The sequence below is a fragment of the Sinohyriopsis cumingii genome, chromosome 2 (assembly GCF_028554795.1).
Source record: "Sinohyriopsis cumingii isolate HCF-2022 chromosome 2, ASM2855479v2, whole genome shotgun sequence".
Taxonomy (NCBI): domain Eukaryota; kingdom Metazoa; phylum Mollusca; class Bivalvia; order Unionida; family Unionidae; genus Sinohyriopsis; species Sinohyriopsis cumingii.
The window spans coordinates 128,886,783-128,910,540 of NC_142962.1; the positions used below are offsets into that span (position 1 = coordinate 128,886,783).

The following is a 23,758-nucleotide window of genomic DNA, read 5'->3' on the forward strand; positions in this document are numbered from 1 at the left end:
AGATATCTGCTTTTGTGTTGATGACCTTTCGGGTAACAGAGATCAACTGGACGAGGCATTATCTCATAATCTGTCTTTCATCAGATTTTCAGCCGCTTGCTAGTAATTAATATATTTACATAGACTCACATTTATATGTGGATGGTAAGTAAAATTCGTCTTCTTTTCACTCAGAATTAAATCCTTCAGAACACTCACATTTTCTGTAATAATCCCTGTCATCAGACAGAACACCTGTGTCTCTATCATCCATTGACCCTTTGTTAAATTTCTGATGCATGCGTGGAAGGCACAAGTAATCCTCATGAGGTGACTCTGATCTTATGAGACTTCTGAGTACACCAAGTCTATAACCCATTTCAGCCATGAAGCAAGGGCTTGAGGTGTGATATTCTGTTTCCCTGCTTTCATCAGAAGGAAGGGGCATTTGTGTATGCCACGACTTGTCTCTGTGAACTTCAAGGAGTGCCTGATTGCACGAACAGGATCTTGTATGGCCATTACTCTCAACCTGTCTATGGAAGAGAGCAAGTGACTGACGACTCTTTGATTACCAACAGATGGTAACCTATATTTTGCTACAAAGCCTTGTTTCCATTTTCTTTCTGAATGAGAAACAGCCTTTAATAAAACCTTTGAGACTGTGGTCTCTGCATAATCTCCACTGCCTGTTTTTTTTATGAGTGACCATACTTCCTGTTGTAGAAAGGCATCCTTCTCCTGATCCAATGGTACATCCATGAAGAGGGGAGAGATGGAAAGGGGAGGCTGTGGATACAAGAAACCCAAAGCCTATCTGAACAGACCTGGATTACCAAATTGTCCTAAAGGAATAGGGATATCCAGTGAGCCTGAAACTGCAGTTGGCCACCCATAGGTAGGCTGTCTGCATGCAGTGGGGAAGGTAGGTCAATGTTTATGGTTAGGAGGTCTGAAGCTAGAGAAATTAGTTTACTTACTGCCTCTGTACGATAGCCTCATAGGTTCATGAGACTGTTATTTCCTGATATTGGGTTGGGTCAATCTTTGTGCACATCTGACTGAAAAGCTCCCTTATCCCAAGGCCACTTAATATCCATTTGAACTGGCCGGGACTGAGTGTTTCCAGACACCTGTGTGGGTTGAGGGGTGACTTGGAGGGGCAGTTTCTGAGCTGCCTGCCTCTGAACTTTTTCAATTCTTCATCCAAAAAAGCAAATGGGGTCATCATAAAGCAAGGGTATGATGAGATTTGAGCCACACTGATCATAGACATGCATCCCGTTGTATCAGGTCTAAGTTGGGTGAAGCCATCAAGACATTGGCCATGCTATGGTGAACTGCTCAGTTAATGAAGAGGAAGCCCTAGAATCTTTCAGGTCACCAATTCTGCCAGAAAGCTGTTCACCGATCTCCTTAATGTTGGCCAATCGGGGAAGGCATCGGAAGTATGGTATCTCTTTCTCCTCACCAACATTTACCAATGCTTTAACTGTATGGTCTTGAGTAGCAGTAGGGACTGGAGGGCATTCTTAAGTTGCCAATACATTATACTAGATAAATTTCCTTGAGTGCAGCTTTAAAGCTGAATTCAGTCTGTTCCATTTTTGGATCTGAATATGGTTGATGCAATGGATCTTTGTCATACTTGCTGTGTGTCAAGAACCATTCTGGGTCCACTTGCAGCTCCTGACAGATACTGCCGGATGGCACTGATAATCTTGGCCGGTCATCTTTGAACATGTCACTAGCTCTCATTTGTGGATAAGCTGTGAACATTCTGAAGTCTAGCATTGCCGGAACTTCTGGCTGGTCTGCCAGATATATGGTCAACCAAGTTGCTGGCAGTGTAGAAGACAGTCCCACTATCACCAGTATTGGGCACTCCAAAGGCCTGGCTGGCTGGACTGTTATGACAATATGGTCATAAACAAAGTAAGAGAAAAAATAGCAAAACCAACAAGTTTTCTTAAACTAAACAAACAACTGAATTATCAAAGTTATAAATGAAAAATGTGAGAGGAATTTACAGTATTGTGAAGTGAATCCCAAAAAATCCTTATAAAGGTCTATGATGGATCTGTTACAAAGACCCCCATACATCCTAGTTGGCTGGGCCATTTCAGTAAAAATGTCCTCATGCTGGGATGGCTGGACAGTCAGTGACAGCTTGATGGCTGGTGCCAGCTGAAGGGCTGGTGATGGTTGGACAGACAGTAATGGCACAGCTGTATTATGAATTGGATTCAATGGATCCGGTATAAACCCTATGTGCCATGACTTACTGGCCCAAAAGTAATGCAAGGACATGCAGGAGGACTTATGCCCACTGGGCCGATTTAAATTAGGGGAATACTCCCCTCAATGAGCTGGAAAAAGGTGTGGAAGTAAGCAGGGGAAAAAGGGGTAAAATTTGTCCTGATGTTAATAGAGGCATTGACATCTCCTGATGCATAAGTTCGAAGGCGGACAATTGTACCATTTCAACATCCTCCTCCTCCCCTGCCAGTGACGTGACTGTGATGGAAGGTTGCAAACAATGAACTTTCAGTGGGGAAGGACCCCAACATCCCCCATAAGACTCACAATGGAGGCTGAATTGGGATGTATACTGAGGATGTCAATGTTTCCTCGACTTAGTCAATCATTCCTTCCCTTTAGCTGACTTCTGGACCAATAAAGCCCAGACTTCCTCTGACCACATATTACATATATTCATGGCATCAACACTGTACATTTTGTACATACAATACAGGAGCCATAGTTGTCCTCCCTTGCTTTGAACATTTTGCACCTGGATGACATTCACAATGAAATGACACAAGAAAAGAAAAACAAAGCATTTAATTAGTAATGTTACTAATGGAAAAGTCAAAAATAGAGTTGTGTTTAGAAGCTTTATAATTTATGCTCTGAAGTTACAGTCATGCCTTTAGCTAACATTTCTATCAAAACAACACCAAATAAGAAAACCAAGCATAAATTAGCAATGCAGCCTATTATAAAGTCACTAATACTATCAATGTTACAAATGGAATAAGAAAAAATAGTCAAAGTTGCGCTAAGTTGTAATGACAACATGAGGTCAATGACAGTGTGGTGTAATGTTGTCTTAAATACACAAAATCCACCAGTCAATAAAGGTGACAATATCACTCTAATTTAGCGGAAATTGTAAAAATAATATGTACAACCTGCAACAGAAAGATGATTCAACACAATAAATCCGAAAGGAACATTGGATGATACAATTTTAACACTAAAATGGCTTGGATTGTTGGAGGTAAACTGTCTGATGTTATCAGTATGGCAGCAAAGCTAAAAAGTAGAAAAAACCTGGTGGTAGTATGGGAGATAATGTGCAAGAGTTATTGCCTTTTGTCTATATGGGATAGACATAAAAAGATGTTTTTCATCTTTTACTAGGGTTGGATTTGTGAGGTAACAGGCTAATATTCCTAAAGTAATGTGACTTGGGAATGTAAGGAGAAAAAACTCTGTTAGTTGATCTTTGTGCCACCTGAGCCACTTGAGATGCACTCACTATCATGTGCAGTATATATTTAACACCAAAGAAGGGTATAACTCTGGAAAAATGCATTAAGCATGACAAAAAAACATTGTCATGTTGACTTCATGTCAGTAATGTCTGCCATGTTTTTAGGCAATTCATTAAAAACAGCAACTATACAGACAGATATTATCATTTATAACTAGCACCATAAAGTGACATTACTGGAGCTTGATGATGGAATATGTACATGCTGACATGTCATAATGTCTGCCAAGTTTCTGGACAATTCAACAAAAGCTCTGAGAATAGCTGGATACATAAGAAATATCATGAATGGTATCTACATTTAACACCAAAAAAGGTACTCAACTGGATAATGCTTTACATTGTAATGACAGAATGATCTGCACGCTGCAACCTAATATCTCAATATCTGCCAAATTTCAGCGGCAGTTCATTGAATGCTTATGGCATGCATATTTAAAACTTGGGGTTAACCATGGAAAAAAGGGACTACAATATGATGACAGAAAGATAGGCAAATGTTGACTCCATACCAGTAATATGTCAAGTTTGATAACAGTCCATGGAAACCTGTGAAAATAGTGTACACACTTAGAATCCCAAAACATGACAAAAGTGTTAAAACTATGTAACGTTTACAGTATGGCAGAGTTACTTTTCTTGAGCTGCATCTAAATTCCAATTTTCATGTGTACCATATGTACTTGATTATAAGATGAGTCCAAATGCAAACTGCACAGACCAAGATCTGCCACTGCATAATGCACCAGCAGATCTGGATCTGTGTAGTTTGTTAGGAGTAATCAGTAGAACAAACAACACAGACATTAACTTGCAGGTGTATTATGTGATGGCAGAATAGGACCTCTGTTGTTTGCAGTTCAACTCAACTTATAAGCGAGTACATATTGTACGTTCAATAAGGTTCAAGATATGGAAGGTTATCAAATAAATTAATAAAGGAACAAATGGGAAAATGCATATCCCCTCATAACTTTGTTGGTGAGAGAAGAATAAATGAAAGAACTCTGCACACAGCACCTTTGCAGCCAAACGATTTACCAATAAAATCAACAGTTTCAATCAATATCAGTATTTTCATGGAATTCTTCATCAAAACTAAAATGAAACTTGGCAGGAAACAGCTTCCACTAAAATAAAGAAATCACATTATGTGAACATATTCAACAATTTTATCCTCTGTTTGTTATATACTATACCGTATGTCAGAGCAAACATTTACTGTTACCTTTTTTACATGGCTCTAGCATGTACAGAATTAAAGACTTGCACACTTAAGTCACTAAGTTCTGAGGTAAGTACACAAAAAGTAACGCATTGCCGCTTCACTGTCTGATGTGCAGAGGTTTTCTATTATAAGACTGGACAAGGAAATGAAATTTCATGCAACATATATTGACCATAGTGCTACCATTAAGTCTAAGAGGACTTTTACTGTGGCTACATGAGTTTAATGAATTTAACTCGTCATCTCTTACAACACGAAAATGATTGAATACAAATGAAATCAACTGCAAATGTTTCATTTAAAACGTTTAAAGCAAGTCCTTATTTTGGGGGGAATATCTAATGCTTGGCAGACCAAACAGCTATACTTGAGAGTGTTCCTTGCCCAGTTTCTTAGAGGAGGCTTGATGTGCTGAATTGATATAATGAACTGCAATTTTGCTAATAGCAAGAAAATGTTGTAAACCACAAACAAGAAGTTCACATTACAAAGTAGTTGATAAACAATTGGCAAACTACTAAGAACTGTATCTGCTACCTGACTCTCCTGTTGGCTTTTGGTTGCAAAATGGTAGTCTGCATTGTACAAGGACTGCCTTCACTTTGAAAAGTCTGTAGAGACTATGTTGCTGGCTAGATTTCAGCATTGTGCTTAGGCATACGAATAAGTGATTTTTGATTTTCTATAAAAGTGACAGACATATTATCTCCTAATTTCATACAGTAAAAGATGATTTTATTTGTTTCAAACCATATTCAGTACTGTCTGTTGTGTATTTATCTACCCTAGCAAGAAAACATGCATTTTGCAATCACTTTCAAAGACCATGCAAAAGCCACTGATATTAAAATTTTTGTTCAATAATATTTAGGCATGTATTTTTTTACATGTATTTTCTCTATTTGAGATGTGCAGAATTCCTCTAAGCTTTATCCATTTCACCCATTTTTAGATCTTACTGAGTATCTGCCATTAGAGTAAAAATCTACTTGTAATCTCATAAAAAATTAGGTAACAATTATTTTTGCATGAAAAATAAATTTTATGAAAATAACCATTCATAATAACCTCATTAATAAAAATTAGATTTGCTAGAACCAGGAAGAAATCAGAGCTATGTTCCATTGTTATTATTGCCCAAGGAAAAAAGCCTTGAGGTTGTTATAATATTCTTCAACTTAATGAGAACAGTAATGACTAAAAATAAAAACAAAATTAGAAACATTAAACTGAGTCAAGTGTTACAGTTTCCTTCAAGTGTATTAGTTTTCTTAAAGAGTATTACAGTTGCCTTAAATTGTGTTACAGTATATTTAAGTGTATTACAGTTCCTTAAATTGTACTAGTTTCCTAAAAGTGTATTACAGTTTCCTTAATAATAATATCATCAAAGCTAATTGCCTATTTGTCTACAGAGATATACATAAATCCACAAATACATTTTTAAACTGTAAACCTTTACAGAAATACAAAGCAGAAATACAAAGTGATAAAAAAGAAATTGTTATGCCTGTGATTATTCGTCAAGGACCCATCAATCGAAGCAATTTACAATTAGCATGTGCAAGCATAATATTTATTTAAAATAATTTTACACTCAGATTTAAATGGAAGAACATATTGATAATTATGGGAAAAACTGATGAAAATGCTATAATTCAGTGTGGTATGCTAGCTAATACCTCTTCTAAAGCTGCCACAGACTTCAGCAATGTATTTTTCATCAACATAATGGATTTCTTTCAAAGCTTCATCCTGAAATAACCAGCAAAGTATTTTAATACCTTCATGAAAATATTATTATGGCATATAGCAGATTATTATTCTAACAAAGCCAACTCTTTCCATAAAAAGAAGTAGTCAGTCCATATACTTGTTATGATGTTTATTAAGACGAAACCATTTTAAATTTCTGCCATTAAGGGACACACAACTAATGTGATTTCCAACAAGTTCATAATTTCTACATGCTCAGGTGTGGAATTCTAAATAATTGTGGCATACACCTCTACTCTTGCAATTTCTGACTATTTCATCACAATATGCAGGAATGGTATTTGGAATCATTGGTGAAGTTTTGTCTCCTAAATGGTGCAAAAAGCTTGATCTTTCTCAATCTAAGTTGACAACAGAAAAGAAGTTGGAGTAGCATTTGTCTTTTTCTTTTATTCAATCAGAAAAACATCTGCTTCAAGTTTTGTGTAATAGAGTTGTGCATGTGTTACAATCGCATATATTTAATTAGTGATGCATTCATTATCAAGTTGGCTTGACAAGAAACAGCTAATTGATATTCATGCAGGACAAGTGAGCCCTAATTACTAGCATAGGTAACCAATGAAATAGGAAGAAAAGATTAAGTTATGTTCCCCCATTTTTAGGTCACATGCTTTGGAAGACAAAGTTATAGCTTTTGATAAAATTAAACAGACCAAATCCATACGATGAAGGGGCCTGCAGATTGAGCCTCATCAGAGGTTCATTATTAATAATTACCAGTATCTTTAAGGCCTTCACAATGAAAAGGGGCCCCGAGTGGTCTAAAGCGCTCTCCGTTATGGATCACTGCCATCTCACCTCTGTCTGTGTGGGTTTCAGTCTCGGGCTCGGCCAATGTGGATATGTGAGAAAGCTTGCCGGTAGCTTCTCGTGGGTTGGTGAATCTTTCCGGGGGTTTCCCGGGTTCTTCCTCCACCATTAATACTGGCCGCCATGTATAGCCTGTCTTGTGCTGAAAAATGGCGTTAAACCCTAAAACAACAACAAAACATCACAATGAAAATGCAGAATTTCATCAGCACTCAAGATTTCTCTCAATCAAATTAGACGACACTTTTTTGGGATAGACCAGATGGTCAACTTGAATAAAATATGGGAGGGACCTAATTTAGAATTAGAGGGACCCCAGGTGCAGGTGTTGGGCTATCATATTTGATGAGTCATTAAGATGGTTGCCATGGTGACTGTACTGGATGTTAGACTGACATAATTTGTATTTAAGACCAACTAGACACCATATGAAGCCTTTTGGTGAAAATTCCATGTTGGTATGACCATCCATTCAGAAGAATGAATGATAACAAGATATAAGCATGGCCATTATGGTGGTATACTGGGTGTAAGATCGGCACCATTTTCATTTAGGACCAACTAGATGTTACAAAGAAGTCCTGTGATGAAACCCCATACAGATATGACCATCCATTCAGAAAGTGTAGGAATAACAACACTTGTCCAGGCAGCCTTTGTAGTGTCCATATTGTTTAAGATTTCTGCCATTTTCATTTAGGATCAGTTAGAGATCATAAGAAGCCTTATAGTGAAAACCGCATGTTGATATGACAATTCATTCAAGTGGAGAACTAATAACAAGATTTTCAAGATGGCTACTGTGGTAGCCTAATTGGCTGTCCCAGTGGTCATTTAGGACCAGCTAGACCTGGGGATAAATTTGCGTAAAGTTTTATGGCAATCCTCCAAGTAGTTTAGGATGAGTAGCAATAACAAACTTGTGTTATATGACCGACAGGAAACAAATAACAGGCCATCCCATAAGCTCCTCATTGACCTGTACAGCTAATAAAGCTGTATTTGACCCAATCAAAAACCAAACTAGACATACAAGCAGAGTACATATCTATACACGAAAGAGGACTGATCCAGATACCACTAAACATTTCAAAATTATCTTCCTCAAACTGAGAGTTTTAGATACCTGTTTTACTCTGTATCTTATGAAGTAGAGAAATTTGTAGAATTAATAAACTGCCATATTACATGTACCCAGTGTAATCAATATTATGTCTGGTCTGTAAAATCAGACTTTCCCAAATAGACAATCTGGGTGAATTTAGGTTGCAAAACAGAAATAAGAAAAGAAAATCATGGTAAACAGCAAAGAGTCACAATAAACACATTCTTTTCTAACAGTATAAAAATGGACACTGGAACCAAAGTAACTGTAGAGAAAGCAAGTTAAATGTAAAAGAAGCTGTAATGTGGTGGTGACAGTTGTAAATAAAAAAATGTACAAGGCTTTCTTTGTTAAGGAATGTCCTAAATGGGTCCCATTTGGATGGGTGTTCTTTGAATATAAGTATAGTTCCACACAAGTTTAATTATATACACCATCAGTTGTAAGCCCATGTGGGACAAGAATCCTATAATAAGCCCATGCTTGATGAGCATATGACCTAATTTACATTTTAAAAAAGTAAACAAATATTTGCTAGGGAATTCATTGCCTAATGCAGTCTTTTCATTAACCTTCTCTGAAAAAATAGGGATAAAGTAGGGGTACTTATTTCATACAGAAAAATAACATAAATTACCAAAAACTAAAACCTTTACTCAGCCTTTTTAAATTTGAATAAATGCGTGCTCTTACATACCTGCTGTGTTTTTAATCCATGTTGCTTCAGTCTTCTTACACACTCAGTTTACATCACATCTGAATTCACTTTGTTAGTCATTCACTTGCAGTGTAATCAAGTTTCAACATAAAATTTAAAAATGGAGACAAAAACAGTAAAAAAGTTGGGATAGTAGGCCAATTTGGCAAAAGCTAATAATAATCTCTCTCCCTACTTTTTTTTACATAGTTATTAGGCTGACCCAGTAGGTCTTATTATGAGAGAAATGATATGGTCAGTTAATGTTAAAATTCAAACTCCGGTATATCTGGAGATGAAAAAGGTTTCTTAAAGTCCTTAAGGCTGCCAAACATTACGAACTGGTGCCATTAAAGTATTAGCTCTCAAATCTCACTCAATGTTGCAGAAAACTGTGGGAAAGTCCAATCCAGTCAGGTACACTAATCTAAGAATGCCATGTGGATGTCCTGTCATCAATTTAAACAGTTTTGACCTCTTCTATTGCATTATTTCAATGGTATTTAAAGATGCATGAAGGGTGAAGAAGGTATACATTGTCCATTGCCCCCTATAAAGTGTAATACAAATGCCTGCAATTTTCACTCTACTCCCAAGAAGCAGTCTCACTCAGTGAAGTCTCTGTCTGCATGGGTATGAGTCTCAGACTTGGCCTATGTAGGTATGTGTGACTTGGCCTATGTAGGTATGTGAGAAAGCTTGCCAGTAGTTTCATGTGGGTAGGTGGTTTTTCTAGGGTTTTCCCAGGTTCTTCCTCCACCAGTTATACTGGCTGCATTGTATAACCTATCTTGCACAAAAAATGGCACTAAACCCCATAACAACAACAACTCAAATATAGTAGAACTGTTTCATGTTGCATACATAAACACTGTTTAATGCAGTGATGACTGCCTTTATCTTGGAAAGATTTCATCTGTGGCAGATGCTCTAACCACTTTTACCACAAGAACGGTCGAGAAAAATAGCTTCAGAGAACAAATCCACAGAGCTGCAAAGCCACAGTGAACAAATCCACAGAGCTGCAAAGCCACAGTGAACAAATCCACAGAGAACAAATCCACAGAGCTGCAAAGCCACTACACTATCCAAAACATCTCAAAGACACATATAAGGAAAAATCAAGGCTTTGAAACCATTTAGATTATGTTCAGAACAAGAAATGCCATGTTTGTTCTCAACATTATGCAGGATTTACTGACAGCAAAGAAAAAGACTGCCAATTATTTTCAATCTTTTTTTAGTGAATTAGGAATGTCTGCTCATTCTAACATCATATCTTGGCATTCAATTTACATCTCCTGTTTCACAGTTAAAGTTAAACTACAACAAAAAAAGACCTTCTCGCATTAAAAAAAAATAACAGCAAATTGTTGCCAATTAGACAATAAGTATGTTTCACAGTTACTGGCGATGACAAAACAAATGTGCAATACAACTGCAAAGTAAGATAGCATACATTAGTATTTGGAATAATGTGCATCAATGACTTTCTGATGCGCTTTCTAACCTGCAACTTGATCATTTCTTCTCTTGGAATCAGTTGTTCAAATTCATCCAAATACCTGAAAAATATATATACTGGCATATAAGTATCTCATTAGAGAATAATGAACATTAAGGCTCACTGACAGAAACAGATTTCTGGACCTGACATAAGACTCAAATGTGAAGCTCCAGAGATGTCACTTAAAGAATTTCTTATTTTCAGTGATGGAATCCAATGTGGAAGGTGCATGTTGCACAAGGTTTAAAGGCCTTGATGCCAGGAACTGACTAGTTAACTTTGTTCCATATTGGTCTGATATTTATTTTTCTTGAAGAGTTACCATTTTTGTCACATTAGTCATATTTGGTAATAGTTCACAACTGTAAACAAGGAAACTCCAAAACATGTCTGTGTGCTAATGTATCCTTCAGCATCCAAGTCAAAACATTAATGCTGACACTGTCTCCACTACCTTTACCACTGGAAAGGCGATACTTATATCTTTATCTGCTAATACAGGTGAAACAAAAATCAAAAGGTCTGAAGTTAAAGCACCATAGTGGCTCAGTGGTTAGCATGCAAGACTCATGACAGAAAGGGTGCAGGTTCGAATCTTATCAAATGACAGTTTAAATATGTTTGGAAAACAGTTATGCCACTTTTTAGTAATGATGACTACATGTAACAGTGAATTCATGTCAGTGGAACATAAAGGAACTTATTACAATAATTGTTTCTATTAATCTGCTAAATTTGCTCCAAATTGGCTGCAAGGCTTTTGAACAGTTTTGTTTGTTCTACTTTTTGTAGAGGCAACCATATTTGACGATCAGCATTAAAACTTGAAAGGTTTTGATGAAAAAAAATGAACTGTGAAATTCAGTCAAAACTGAGCAGTTTTGAGACAATTCTGTTAAAGAATTTGATAATTTTTAGAACCACATTTGATGGTGGTTAAGTTATATGGATTACATTAAAAAGCAACACTAACTGAAGGTCTCAACATATCTTACACAATTGTTAAAATCAGATGATGTTTACCAAAGGACCACTGTATACACAAGGTACAAAGCTGATAGTTGCTACGTTAGAACCAAGATTAATATGGGATTAAAAAAGTTAAGGTGATGTAAACGAGATGAAACTTACTTTAAACCAATCTTCTGATGGTGATTCAATTTCTCTTCATTCTTCCTTAAGGCTGCAAGAAGATAATTTGTGTATAGCAACATTCTCAAACAATAGTAATCTTTCAAGCCTCAGTCATCTGAATCATAACTAAAGCCAAAACAAAGGACATGCACATTAAGGATTCTCCATCATAAAATATATATTTCATTATGTGACTACCAGCCAGTTACTTGTAAGTCTGTGACTTCCAGCCTAGTTAATTGTAAATTTTACTCCTAGCATTGTTACTTGTAATTATGTGACTCACAGCCTAGTTACTTCTTGTTATTGTTGGGTTTAACACCATTTTTCAGCACACAATAGGCTATGCATGGCGGCCAGTATTAATAGTGGAGGAAGATCCCTGGAAAACCCCGGGAAGAACCACCGACCCATGAGAAGCTACTGGCAAGCTTTCTCACATACCCACATTGGCGGAATCCTAGACTCGAACCCACGCAGACAGAGGTGAGATGGCAGTCATCTGTAATGGAGAGCACTTTAGACCACTTGGCCACTCGGGGCCCCACTTGGTTACTTGTAATAATGTGACTCACAGTACTGTCTAGTTACTTGTAATTATGTGACTCCTAGCACAGTTACTTATAATTATATATGAAAGGAGAGGGAAATTTTGCCAGGTACCTGGCAGGGAACTAACTGGCTTGGTCAGTTGTTACTGGGTCGGGTTTCTCCACTCCCATTTTGTTTGGTTTCCACATTCACTATCTCACCCCCATTTTTGTCAACAATAAAACATTTTTTAAAAAATACATATTTTATTACTGAACCAATTCATTCATTAAGAACAAGGGATGTTCACAGAGAACCAAAATTATGTTATCAATCATTTTAGAACTTTCTGACTTTCTGGACAAAATGGAATCAAAACAAAATCTGCATCTCCTAATGAATTCTGGACAGCAATAATGAACTGCTCTGTGTGTGTGTGTGTGCGTGCATGTGTGCGTGTGTCTATGCAAAACTTCACCTTCAATGGTCCTTATTCCTTCCTGTACTAATTTCTGGGCTGCTGCAGGTCTAGAGAAAATATATACATTAATTTACTAAAGAAACAATGCTACAATTATTTGCATTTATGAGGACAGTTAAATCAACTAACTTTAGATGCATAGTATAACAGAAGACAGTGTGTATACAGCGTAAACTTTGTATCATCTATTATGTAAGAAACTTCAAATTCATATGACCATGACAAAAATATTTAGTCCTGACTTCAAGTTCTTTTAAAAATAAAATCTGTATATACATTCACTCAATCAACTAGGAATTCTTTTGACGTAAAACATTTTATTTATCAAGTAGGAAATTTTTACATATGCATAACATATATTCAATCCATCAACTAGGCCATTTTTCATATGTAAAACTTATACTCAATCCATCAACTAGGCCATTTTTCATGTGTAAAACATATACTCAATCTATCAACTATGCCATTTTTCATGTGTAAAACATATACTCAATCTATCAATTATGCCATTTTTCATATGTAAAACATATACTCAATCTATCAATTATGCCATTTTTCATATGTAAAACATATACTCAATCTATCAATTATGCCATTTTTCATATGTAAAACTTATACTCAATCCATCAACTAGGCCATTTTTCATATGTAAAACTTATACTCAATCCATCAACTAGGCCATTTTTCATATGCAAAATATACTCAATCTATCAATTATGCCATTTTTCATATGTAAAACATATACTCAATCTATCAATTATGCCATTTTTCATGTGTAAAACATATACTCAATCTATCAATTATGCCATTTTTCATATGTAAAACATATACTCAATCTATCAATTATGCCATTTTTCATATGTAAAATATACTCAATCTATCAATTATGCCATTTTTCATATGCAAAATATACTCAATCTATCAATTATGCCATTTTTCATATGTAAAACATATACTCAATCTATCAATTATGCCATTTTTCATGTGTAAAACATATACTCAATCTATCAATTATGCCATTTTTCATGTGTAAAACATATACTCAATCTATCAATTATGCCATTTTTCATATGTAAAACATATACTCAATCTATCAATTATGCCATTTTTCATATGTAAAACATATACTCAATCTATCAATTATGCCATTTTTCATATGTAAAACATATACTCAATCAATTATGCCATTTTTCATATGTAAAACATACTCAATCTATCAATTATGCCATTTTTCATGTGTAAAACATATACTCAATCTATCAATTATACCATTTTTCATATGTAAAACATACTCAATCTATCAATTATGCCATTTTTCATGTGTAAAACATATACTCAATCTATCAGTTATACCATTTTTCATATGTAAAACATACTCAATCTATCAATTCTGCCATTTTTCATATGTAAAACATATACTCAATCTATCAATTATACCATTTTTCATATGTAAAACATACTCAATCTATCAATTATGCCATTTTTCATATGTAAAACATATACTCAATCAATTATACCATTTTTCATATGTAAAACATACTCAATCTATCAATTATGCCATTTTTCATGTGTAAAACATATACTCAATCTATCAATTATACCATTTTTCATATGTAAAACATACTCAATCTATCAATTCTGCCATTTTTCATATGTAAAACACATATTCAATCTATCAGTTAGGCCATATTTCATAGGTAAACTATGCAGTCAAAACGTCAACTAGGCCATTTTTCATTTGTACAACATATATTCAATCTATCAACTTGAATATTTAAACTAATATTTCTCCAGTAATAAATACAAACAAAATTGTTAGGTATAAGCTAAAAAAAGCTAAAATTTTACTGAAATTTTCAAGATATTTTAAAAGTAAAAAGAAATGTAAAAAGCAGTAAAGTTCTCACAATGCTTACATTTGTAAAGTTAATTCAAGTACATATTAATGGACCAAAAGATTTTCTTCATTTATCAGACAATAAGTCACTATATTTAATATCATCTGCACATTTATTTCAAAGATGTATATACGTATGTAATTACAGTTGTATTGGGTTTAATGGCACATTATCACAATACTGCCAATGAAAATTTAAGTTCTAAAACTGTAATGATATAAAAATTGCAAGGAAACATGATGGAAAAGTACAGCATAATAAAAAGACAAACCAAACAGTATTTTCAGGCTTACCCAATTCCACTGACTTTTGTCAATTCAGTTATTGCAACATTTGTGTCATCTTTTCGTATCTGAAATAATGTGAAATTGAGATATGACTGCTGATTGTGCATGAGTGAGAGAAATACAATTCTATCTGAAGAACAGTACCATAAAAGGAACATTATATACCTGAACCGTATTTAATAGTCTCCTACGTAGATAACAGTGTGCAGAAACAGCTTTTCTTCTTTTAATCACAGTGACCTTGACCTATCACCCCAAAATAAATATGCTTGCTCCGAACTCTAACTGTACAGCATCAACAAAATTTGGTCCCAGTGGATGATGCAGAAAAATGTTAGTAGCCATATTGATTTCTGAGGGTCACCATTTTTATTTAGGTCCAATATGCCCATGGGATGACTGTTTTTGTAAAGCTTCATGGCAATTCTATAAGTAGTTTAGTAGTAATAACAACCTTTTGATAATGGATGCTGGCAAGATTATGGACTCACAACCATTGCATAAGCTCATTCTTTGTACACAAAAAACTTAACACATCCCTCATTAATTAAGGAAATGAAATTTTTTCTAATTTATTTGCATGTTATATTAAGTTTGATAACACTGTAATAGAAAACATAAGTGACTGATGGAAGAGTCTACATCAAATGTATAAAGCAATGCCTTTTAATAAAAAAAGTTATCCTATGACAAAAATGCTAAGACCTACAAATGTTCATGATGCTAATTACCCTTCTAATTATCATTCATTTATTCTCAAAGGATACAGTCTAATCTTTGGAAATATTTTTTAAAAAATTGAAAATAATCACATGAAGGAATCAATAGCTTACAACTGCATTGCACAATGGGAAACCAATATGACTTTTTGTTCGCAAAGAGAAGCAATAACATGATATTTCATGATTGCCACCATGTTGGACATCAGATTGGCACCATTTTCATGTAGGAACAACTAGACATCATAAGAGGTCTTTTAGTGAAACCCCATGTTGATATGAACATCCATTCAGGAGGAGTTGCAATAACAAGATTTTAATTGATGTCTGCTGCTGAAGCTATAATGGATGTCTGAGCAACATTAGTTTTGCTTAGACCATCTAGACCTTTGGATGAATGTGTGTGTGAAGTTCCATGTAGTTTAGGATGAGTAATGATACAAAACTTGTCATAATGGATGGATGGACATTGGAAGATGGACAAGAGACAAAGGATTATGGAGATGGCCATTCCATAAACTCTTCTGGTCTAAAATTCACCTCCGTCAACTCAAATTCCATTTCCCCCAAGATCTTTTATTATTATTTAGACACAGCACTGAAATTGCTATATATTTAATTAAACAAAAGTCCCTCAAAGGTACTGATGCTCTACTGGCTGAAAAGAATTTCCAGGAATGCAAAATAAGAATATTTATTCATTTAAACTGCTAAATGTTGAAAACATCTCTAACATTCTTCAGAAAAAAACAAGGTTTTCAAATTAGCACAGTAACCTGATTATGTTTTTTTTGTAAGATGGTTCTCCTTTTTCCTTGGAGACAACAATGCAGATTTTAAATGACTTTATCTTGGTATCTGGTCTGCACTGCAATGTTTTGAAATCAAAAGATATTTGATTGGAAATAAAAAAATTCTAATAACAAAAATATCCCAAAATTGAAATTAACTGGTCAGTTGCCAATTTTATAAAAATGGGAGTAGATTTCTCTTTGAATCTTGAGGATATGATTAAACTTAATTACTTAACGAAGTTGAACAAAGAAATTGCATGGCTGGTGGAGCAGAATTTTTTTTATCCGTTATTGGAAAAATTATTTTGATAAAATCCTTGATAATGCCAAAATTCGTTCATCTTTTTGCTGCTTTGCCAAATAAGTCCTCCACCTGATACAGAAAATGAAGTAAAACATTGGTTTTCAAGTTCATTTGTGGTGGCGAACCCGAGAGAGTAAACAAGATACTCTTACTGCTTCCATCAAGGACGGGGGATTAAATATTATTCCCTGGCACTCATTTATGTATTATATAAAACTTTCCTGGATTATACACTTGTTACTGAACAAAGATGGTCTGTAGCAAAAACTGGTTTCTGAACAAATATTTAGAAAATTTGGAAGCATACAGTTATTAAAATTTTCAGTGAATCATCTTTGACATCTTAATTATTGTTTTTTAAATTTCAAGGGCTGTAATGATTGGACTAAACTTTGGGCTTGTAGCAGGATATATGGTAACAACCGCAAAGCCCCAACAAGGATTTTCCTTATAAAAACAAGAACAGGAACTTGATGTTTAGATCAGAAACTTGATAAGAATCAAAAGCAAGGTATATAATAATGTATGAAAGAAACAACACACCATTATCCTATTCCTCACCATTAAATGAAATCTGATCACAATTGTCAACCGCCACTGCAAACAAAAGTAGAAACTACACTAAAAGTGCTAAAAAGAGGTACCTGTATGACATAACTGTACCAAATATTTTACAGAGGTTTAACAATATCTGACAAGCCCTCTTGATTATTAATGGGAGCTTAAAGTGCACATAAACAGACAGCTTCAAAAGATTTGGTTCAATGACTATGGCTCTTTGCTAGTTAGTGCTTGGTTTTATCAAATATGCAGGGTATATGCAGCATATAACTGGAACAAAATAGCTTCATACTTGATGTGAAACTAATAAAACTGCTAATTAATTGGTTACTCTTAATACAGAAATTTTAGTTCTTGGCCATAAAATACATAAACTGTCTCAACCACTCCACATGCTGTACTTTCTTTCACAGTGTACAGGCTAATTTTCATTTATTTTTCTCTATACAAATCAACCTAAGACACTTCTACCTAACTGAAATTAAATAAAATCTACTTTAGATTTATTTCAAATCCTACCAGGGTTCAAAATTCTACTGTATGCAATGGTGGACTTGTGGAATACACATATGGTGCACCAGAAAGATTTTACATGTGCTTTATGTTCTTGCGGGGGTTAAAAAAGTAAACTATTTGTCATTTTGATTAAAACAAAAAATAAAATTTGTTTTGTTTGAAGAAATTGTAATATATTCTTACTTGGTTGTCTCACTAACTTTGCTGACATGTCTCAAAATGGAAAGCACTATCAGATTTGATTAATGGAAGGTGACAATTGACCATCTTTTGTTTTAAATCCAATCTGCATGGGACTTGTTTAGCAACTTGTGTTGTATTTGTTGCATGAACATTAAGACATTTGAAATTCGCATACATAATATAGAGTAATTTCATTTTAGATTGCACTCTTGTAAATTTCAAAATGTTTTTACCAGATTCTGGCATCATTGTAAGCTGTGGATTTTCACTAATTCCTCCGCAATATAATAATAATAATAATGAGGACTTTGTATAGTGCCTAATCTTTAGAAGCTCTAAGCGCTTTACAACATTAGACAACACCTATAAGATAAGAAACATAATAATATTATTACAAAAACAAACAATATGAAATTAGAAAAACAATAAAAAATATAAAACATGCTGAGAATATTTCAGGTAGGAAACATTATTAGGTCTTTAAGTTTGTTCTTGCTGTCGAAATAAGTGAGTTTTGAGAGCCCTCTTGAATGTGATCACTGTGTCTTTGTGTCGAAGTTCAGTGGGCAATTCATTCCACGTTGCTGGGCCCTGGTATGCAAAAGAACGCTGTTCATATGACTTTGTTTTCATAGTGGGAATAATGAGTATACGATTCTCAGAAGAGGAGCGTAAGTATCTTGCTGGTGTGTACATATGGGTGAGGTCGGATAGGTATGTTGGACTAGAGTCCGACAGTGAAATGTAGCACAGAGAACAAATTTTGTGTTTGATTCTGGATCGAATGGATAGCCAGTGTAGGGTACAGAGCAGCGGGGAGGTGTGTTCTGATCATGGTACTCTAAGGATGATTCGAGCAGCTGTGTTTTGAACTTTTTGAAGTTTCTGGAGTAGATATTGAGATGAACCAGACAGAATTGAGTTACAATAGTCCAGTCTTGAAAGTACAAAAGAACACACAAGTGTTTTAGTGGCATCAACTAAAAGATATTTGCGAATTGAGCCGATGCGTCTCAGCTCAAGATATGCAGCCTTGCATATGTTCATGACATGTTGGTGCAATGTGAGAGTACTGTCCAGAGTAACACCTATGTTTCATACTGATTGTGTGAATTTAATGTTGGCATTGCTGATATTTATTGCTTGAGGTAAAGGATGTGAATGAGAAAGTCTTTGTGTTGTGATCAGAATGGCCTCAGTTTTATCATCATTCATCTGCAGCTTGTTACAAGTCATCCATGATTTCACATCAGAAATGTACCTCTCTACACCTTGGATGGTAGCATCAACTTCAGTTGGGTGGCTAGATTTGTATATTTGGGTGTCGTCAGCGTACAATTGGTGAGACACTGGATAATGATCTATGACACTTGAGAGCGACTGAGTGTACAGAATGAAGAGAACAGGTCCAAGAACAGACCCCTGTGGAACACCACAACATAGATCAACTGGGTTGGAGTGTATTCCTTTTGCAGATAGAATTTGTGTCCTGTTGACCAAGTAGGACTTGATCCACAGTAAGGCTGTATCATGAATGCCAAATACATACTGGAGACAGTGAAGTAATATATCATGGTCTATTGTGTCAAATGCTGCCGACAAATCAAGGAGGGTGAGGACTGTAATCTTTCTGCTATCCAACGAGGAGAGAATGTCATTAACTACTATTAGAAGAGTAGTTTCAGTACTGTGGCAAGGGCGATATGCATATTGTACATTGCTAAAAAGACTGTTTGAATTTAGATGAGATACAAGCTGGGATAGAACAACCTTTTCTAAGATTTTTTAAATGAATGGGAGATTAGAAACTGGGCGGTAGTTCTTTAAATCGTTATGGTCTAGTGTTGGTTTCATCAACAGAGGCTTTACAATGGCAGTTTTGAAAAATGATGGGAATTCCCCAGATGAGAGAGAGATATTAATAACATCAGTTAGTGAAGGCAATACTGGATCTAAGCACTCAAGCAGCAGTGATGTTGGAATTGGATCAAGTTCATATGACTTTGGTGCACTCTTCATCACGATTGTACGTACGAAATCCATACAGACAGGTTCAAATGCTGCTAATGGTTGCCACTCAAATTCTGTATCCCAACTGTATGGTGACGACGAGTCAACTGAAATTGTGGTGTCAAGCTTATCTCTAATGGTTTGTACTTTGTCACAGAAGAAATTTGCAAACGTGTCCGGAAGGTTGACTGGAGAGAAGGTAGTTGGAAGTGGTGTTGATTTGTTCCTTGACATTAGCTTGTTAGTAATCTCGAATAGCTCTTTGCAGCTGGAACTTTCCATGATCTTAGTAGTGTAGTGGGCTGATTTCGCTGTGTGGACTATATTTGTGACATTCTTCTTCGCAACTTCACAGATTTGCTTATGAATAGTGAGTCTGGTGGAAAGCCAGAGCCTCTCAGCTTTACGGCGGTCTCTTTTAGCAGTGTGAAGCTGGTCCCTAACACTGCTATACCATGGAGAACACTTTTGAATTGATACTCTGCACTTGGTAGCTGGGGCATGTTTGTCAAGTAATGAACACAGACAGTTATCAAGTTGTTCTGCAGTAGGAGGTAAGCAAGTTGTTAGGTTAGCTTGGATGTCGTGCATTAATTTGGTTCTATTTATCATTTGGAGGTTTCTCTTAGTAGCAGATAAAGCTGGAGGGTTAGGGACTGATATGTCAAGATGGCATATAATGCAGAGGTGATCTGATGCAAGGTCATGGGATACCAGGGAGGGCCATAGAATGTTATTATCAGGTCTATGAAGAATCCAGTCTAAAATGTGACCATGTTTATGGGTGGGTTGGTTAACTGACTGTTTGAGGTTGAAAACATTAATGGAATCTAGGAGTTTGATGTATTTGAGTTTCTGGGACAGTCAAAGTGAAAGTTGAAATCTCCAAGAATAATCAGGTTGCCACCTATCGAATTTCCATAGTCCAGGAGATTCAGAAACTGCTCCAAAAAGAGAGAGTCAGCCAGCTTGTTTTTTCTACCGGGAGGAGGGCGGTATAGGCAGAAAAAATGGACTGACCTTTGCTCCAGTGTGAGTGTGGTTTAGACTAGTTCAAGCGATGTGTGGTCAAGCTGCATTTGGATGCTAAATATATGCATGCAAGGTCTGCATGAAAATTTCTTACCATGGTACTTATTGTGTTGGTTAAGTAACCGGGCAAGATTCTTTATCAGCATGTAATAAAACAATAACTCTGAACAAATCACACAGTTCAGCAATAACAGATAAATCAGGGTCCAGTCATTATGTCCATGTGGGTATAGTGCCAGTAGATAAAAGACTTTATCCCAGTTGAACACATTAACAGCAATAATTTAAGGTTAAGTTGTTGTTGTTGTAGGGTTTAATGCCATTTTTCAGCACAAGATAGGCTATACATGGCCGAGTGTAACTGGTGGAGGAAGAACCCTGGAAAATCCCGGACAGAATCACCGACCCATGAGAAGCTAATGGCAAGCTTTCTCATGTACCCATGTTAGCCAAGCCTGGCACTTGAACCGACAAAGACAAAGGTGAGATGACAGTGATCTGTAATGATGAGTGCTTTAGACCACTCGGCCACTCAGGACCCCATTGGGGTTAAGTGTCTCAAACTTTTGAGTGTGGCCTTAGTAACCTGTACCCAAAATTCCATACCATCAAAATTGAGTTCACCCAAGTATTGCAATATTTACGTGGCTGGTCCTTGTGGTCTCTAACGGGATGTAATACAGGTAAAATCACCTATTCAAAACATATTTTTTCATCAATTTTTTACATTTATGACCATGGTGAAACATACTCTGGTGTTGGTATATAACTTGATCTGCAAAATGGCTGGTATGGGGAAAATGCACTTTACTTGCATGCATCTATCAAGAGTATATCCTGATAGTGAATTGGTTTGGGTTTTTTTCAATGCCTTCAGAATTTTTCAATTCCTTAGTCAATTCAACACTGATGGCATTGGTGTCTTTATGGTTTAGTATTGTAGGAGCACTGCTGTGAATCCACTGTGGTGTGTTTTTCAATTAATCCAGTTCATAATTATCCACTTGAGCTCCTGAGATACCAGAGCTCTGTAAAACCAATTTAATTCCAGGAATCAAATTTGATAATGGTTTTTATTTGGCTTCTATGTTTGTGGAATAACTGTAAAGTTAGTTTATAATTCAACACTGCACTTGTGAATCTTAAATTCAGGTAACTGTAACTGTTCTTTTTCATGAGCATACTCAATGGCTTCAGTAACAACCACAAACGTAATATGATGGCTTTTTTTCATGTACACATTCAATTGCCTCAGAATCAGTAGCAGATGCAATAAGGCGGCTGATTTTTTCATCCTCAAATGCAGACTATTCCAGTTTTCTTGTACCTTTGATATTTATATATTGTGCTCACCTGCAAAATGGTTTCAGTTGTGCACCTTTGCATTTGTAGCCAGTGATATATATATATATATATATATATATATATATATATATATATATATATATATATATATATATATATATATATATATATATATATATATATATATAATGCTGTCAGGCATTTTTGTGCACCTAAGGTTTCCATCACCAATACTGAAGCAAAACACATACTGAATTCGACCAACTGACGAAAATAAAATACTGCAATGCTTACCATTTGAAAAGATACAATTGTCACCAGAATATTCTGTTCAAAACAATATTAATTTTGGACACACTGGATACCACCCCTGTGTTTTTGTGACTCGTGATATGTCGGCCTATTCGGCACATAGCTTTGAAAAGATGTAATGCTTAATATCAGGCTAAGGAAATGAAATATATTACTTTGGACTGTGTCTGTCATCATTTCAGTTGAGTAATTAGGTCAGGTTTATAGCTGGTTTTACAAAACTCAACGTAACAATGCCAATAAATGGCTACAGCTATTGAGCAAACTAAACTGATTGTGTAAAAAAATTAGTAAATTTCAGCATTTTATAATTTTTTTTAGCTATTATGTTGAAGAGAACCAACGATAATATAATGTGTTTAAAACTGCTCACTTATGGAAAACAATTAGAGAATTTAGAAACAGACTATAAGCTGTGGACTTTCTTGAGAATTCCGTTCTAGTGGCAAGTTGACTACGTATGGGACAACATCTTGCAAAATTGGAAACTCGGATTAAAATGCAGTATTGTTTTAAGGTATACATTTCCATCTTTTATACAATGTATTTATTTTATGATTCTAAAATATACATAGCAAAGAGGATTTTCTGGGTTACAAGTTTAAGATGGTCATTGAGTGGGTCTTCATGTTGACATTTAGAAATCACATTTTCATATGCAATTATGGTAGAAATGGGATATTTTTGTACACTTCATGAATATCACTTCCTTAATAAACGGACGATTGATCTTTCTTGACATAAATTGGATATTCGACGAAAAACAACACGTCATCCAATGTTTACAGGAATGTTGTATCATTGTGCAGAATTACCCGACATGGTGGTACACACACACACACACACACACACACACACACACACACAGAGATATATAATTCTCTAATTGAAAGTACCATTTATATTTTTTTTTACTCTACCAGGATTAGAAACTGCAATTGCCTCAACCCTGACTTATTATTTAATCAACACTATTGATGTTGTTAGATTTTTTCAATGGTGTTCACACTGACAAGACATTTTTGCA

The 23,758-nt window shown here is 35.4% G+C and overlaps 1 protein-coding gene across 1 annotated transcript in view; it reads right to left on the reverse strand.

Moving 5' to 3' along the window:
- The window catches only part of LOC149805810 (DNA polymerase beta-like), a 59,660-nt gene that overhangs the window by 15,222 nt on the left and 20,680 nt on the right, over positions 1-23,758 (reverse strand). Inside the window, exons 4-8 of the mRNA XM_089950521.1 lie at positions 15,002-15,060; positions 12,808-12,857; positions 11,796-11,847; positions 10,668-10,722; positions 6,449-6,521 (exon numbers count right to left, since the gene is read on the reverse strand). Coding sequence (XP_089806647.1) covers positions 6,449-6,521; positions 10,668-10,722; positions 11,796-11,847; positions 12,808-12,857; positions 15,002-15,060 — 289 coding nt within the window. The remainder of the gene's footprint in view (positions 1-6,448; positions 6,522-10,667; positions 10,723-11,795; positions 11,848-12,807; positions 12,858-15,001; positions 15,061-23,758) is intronic.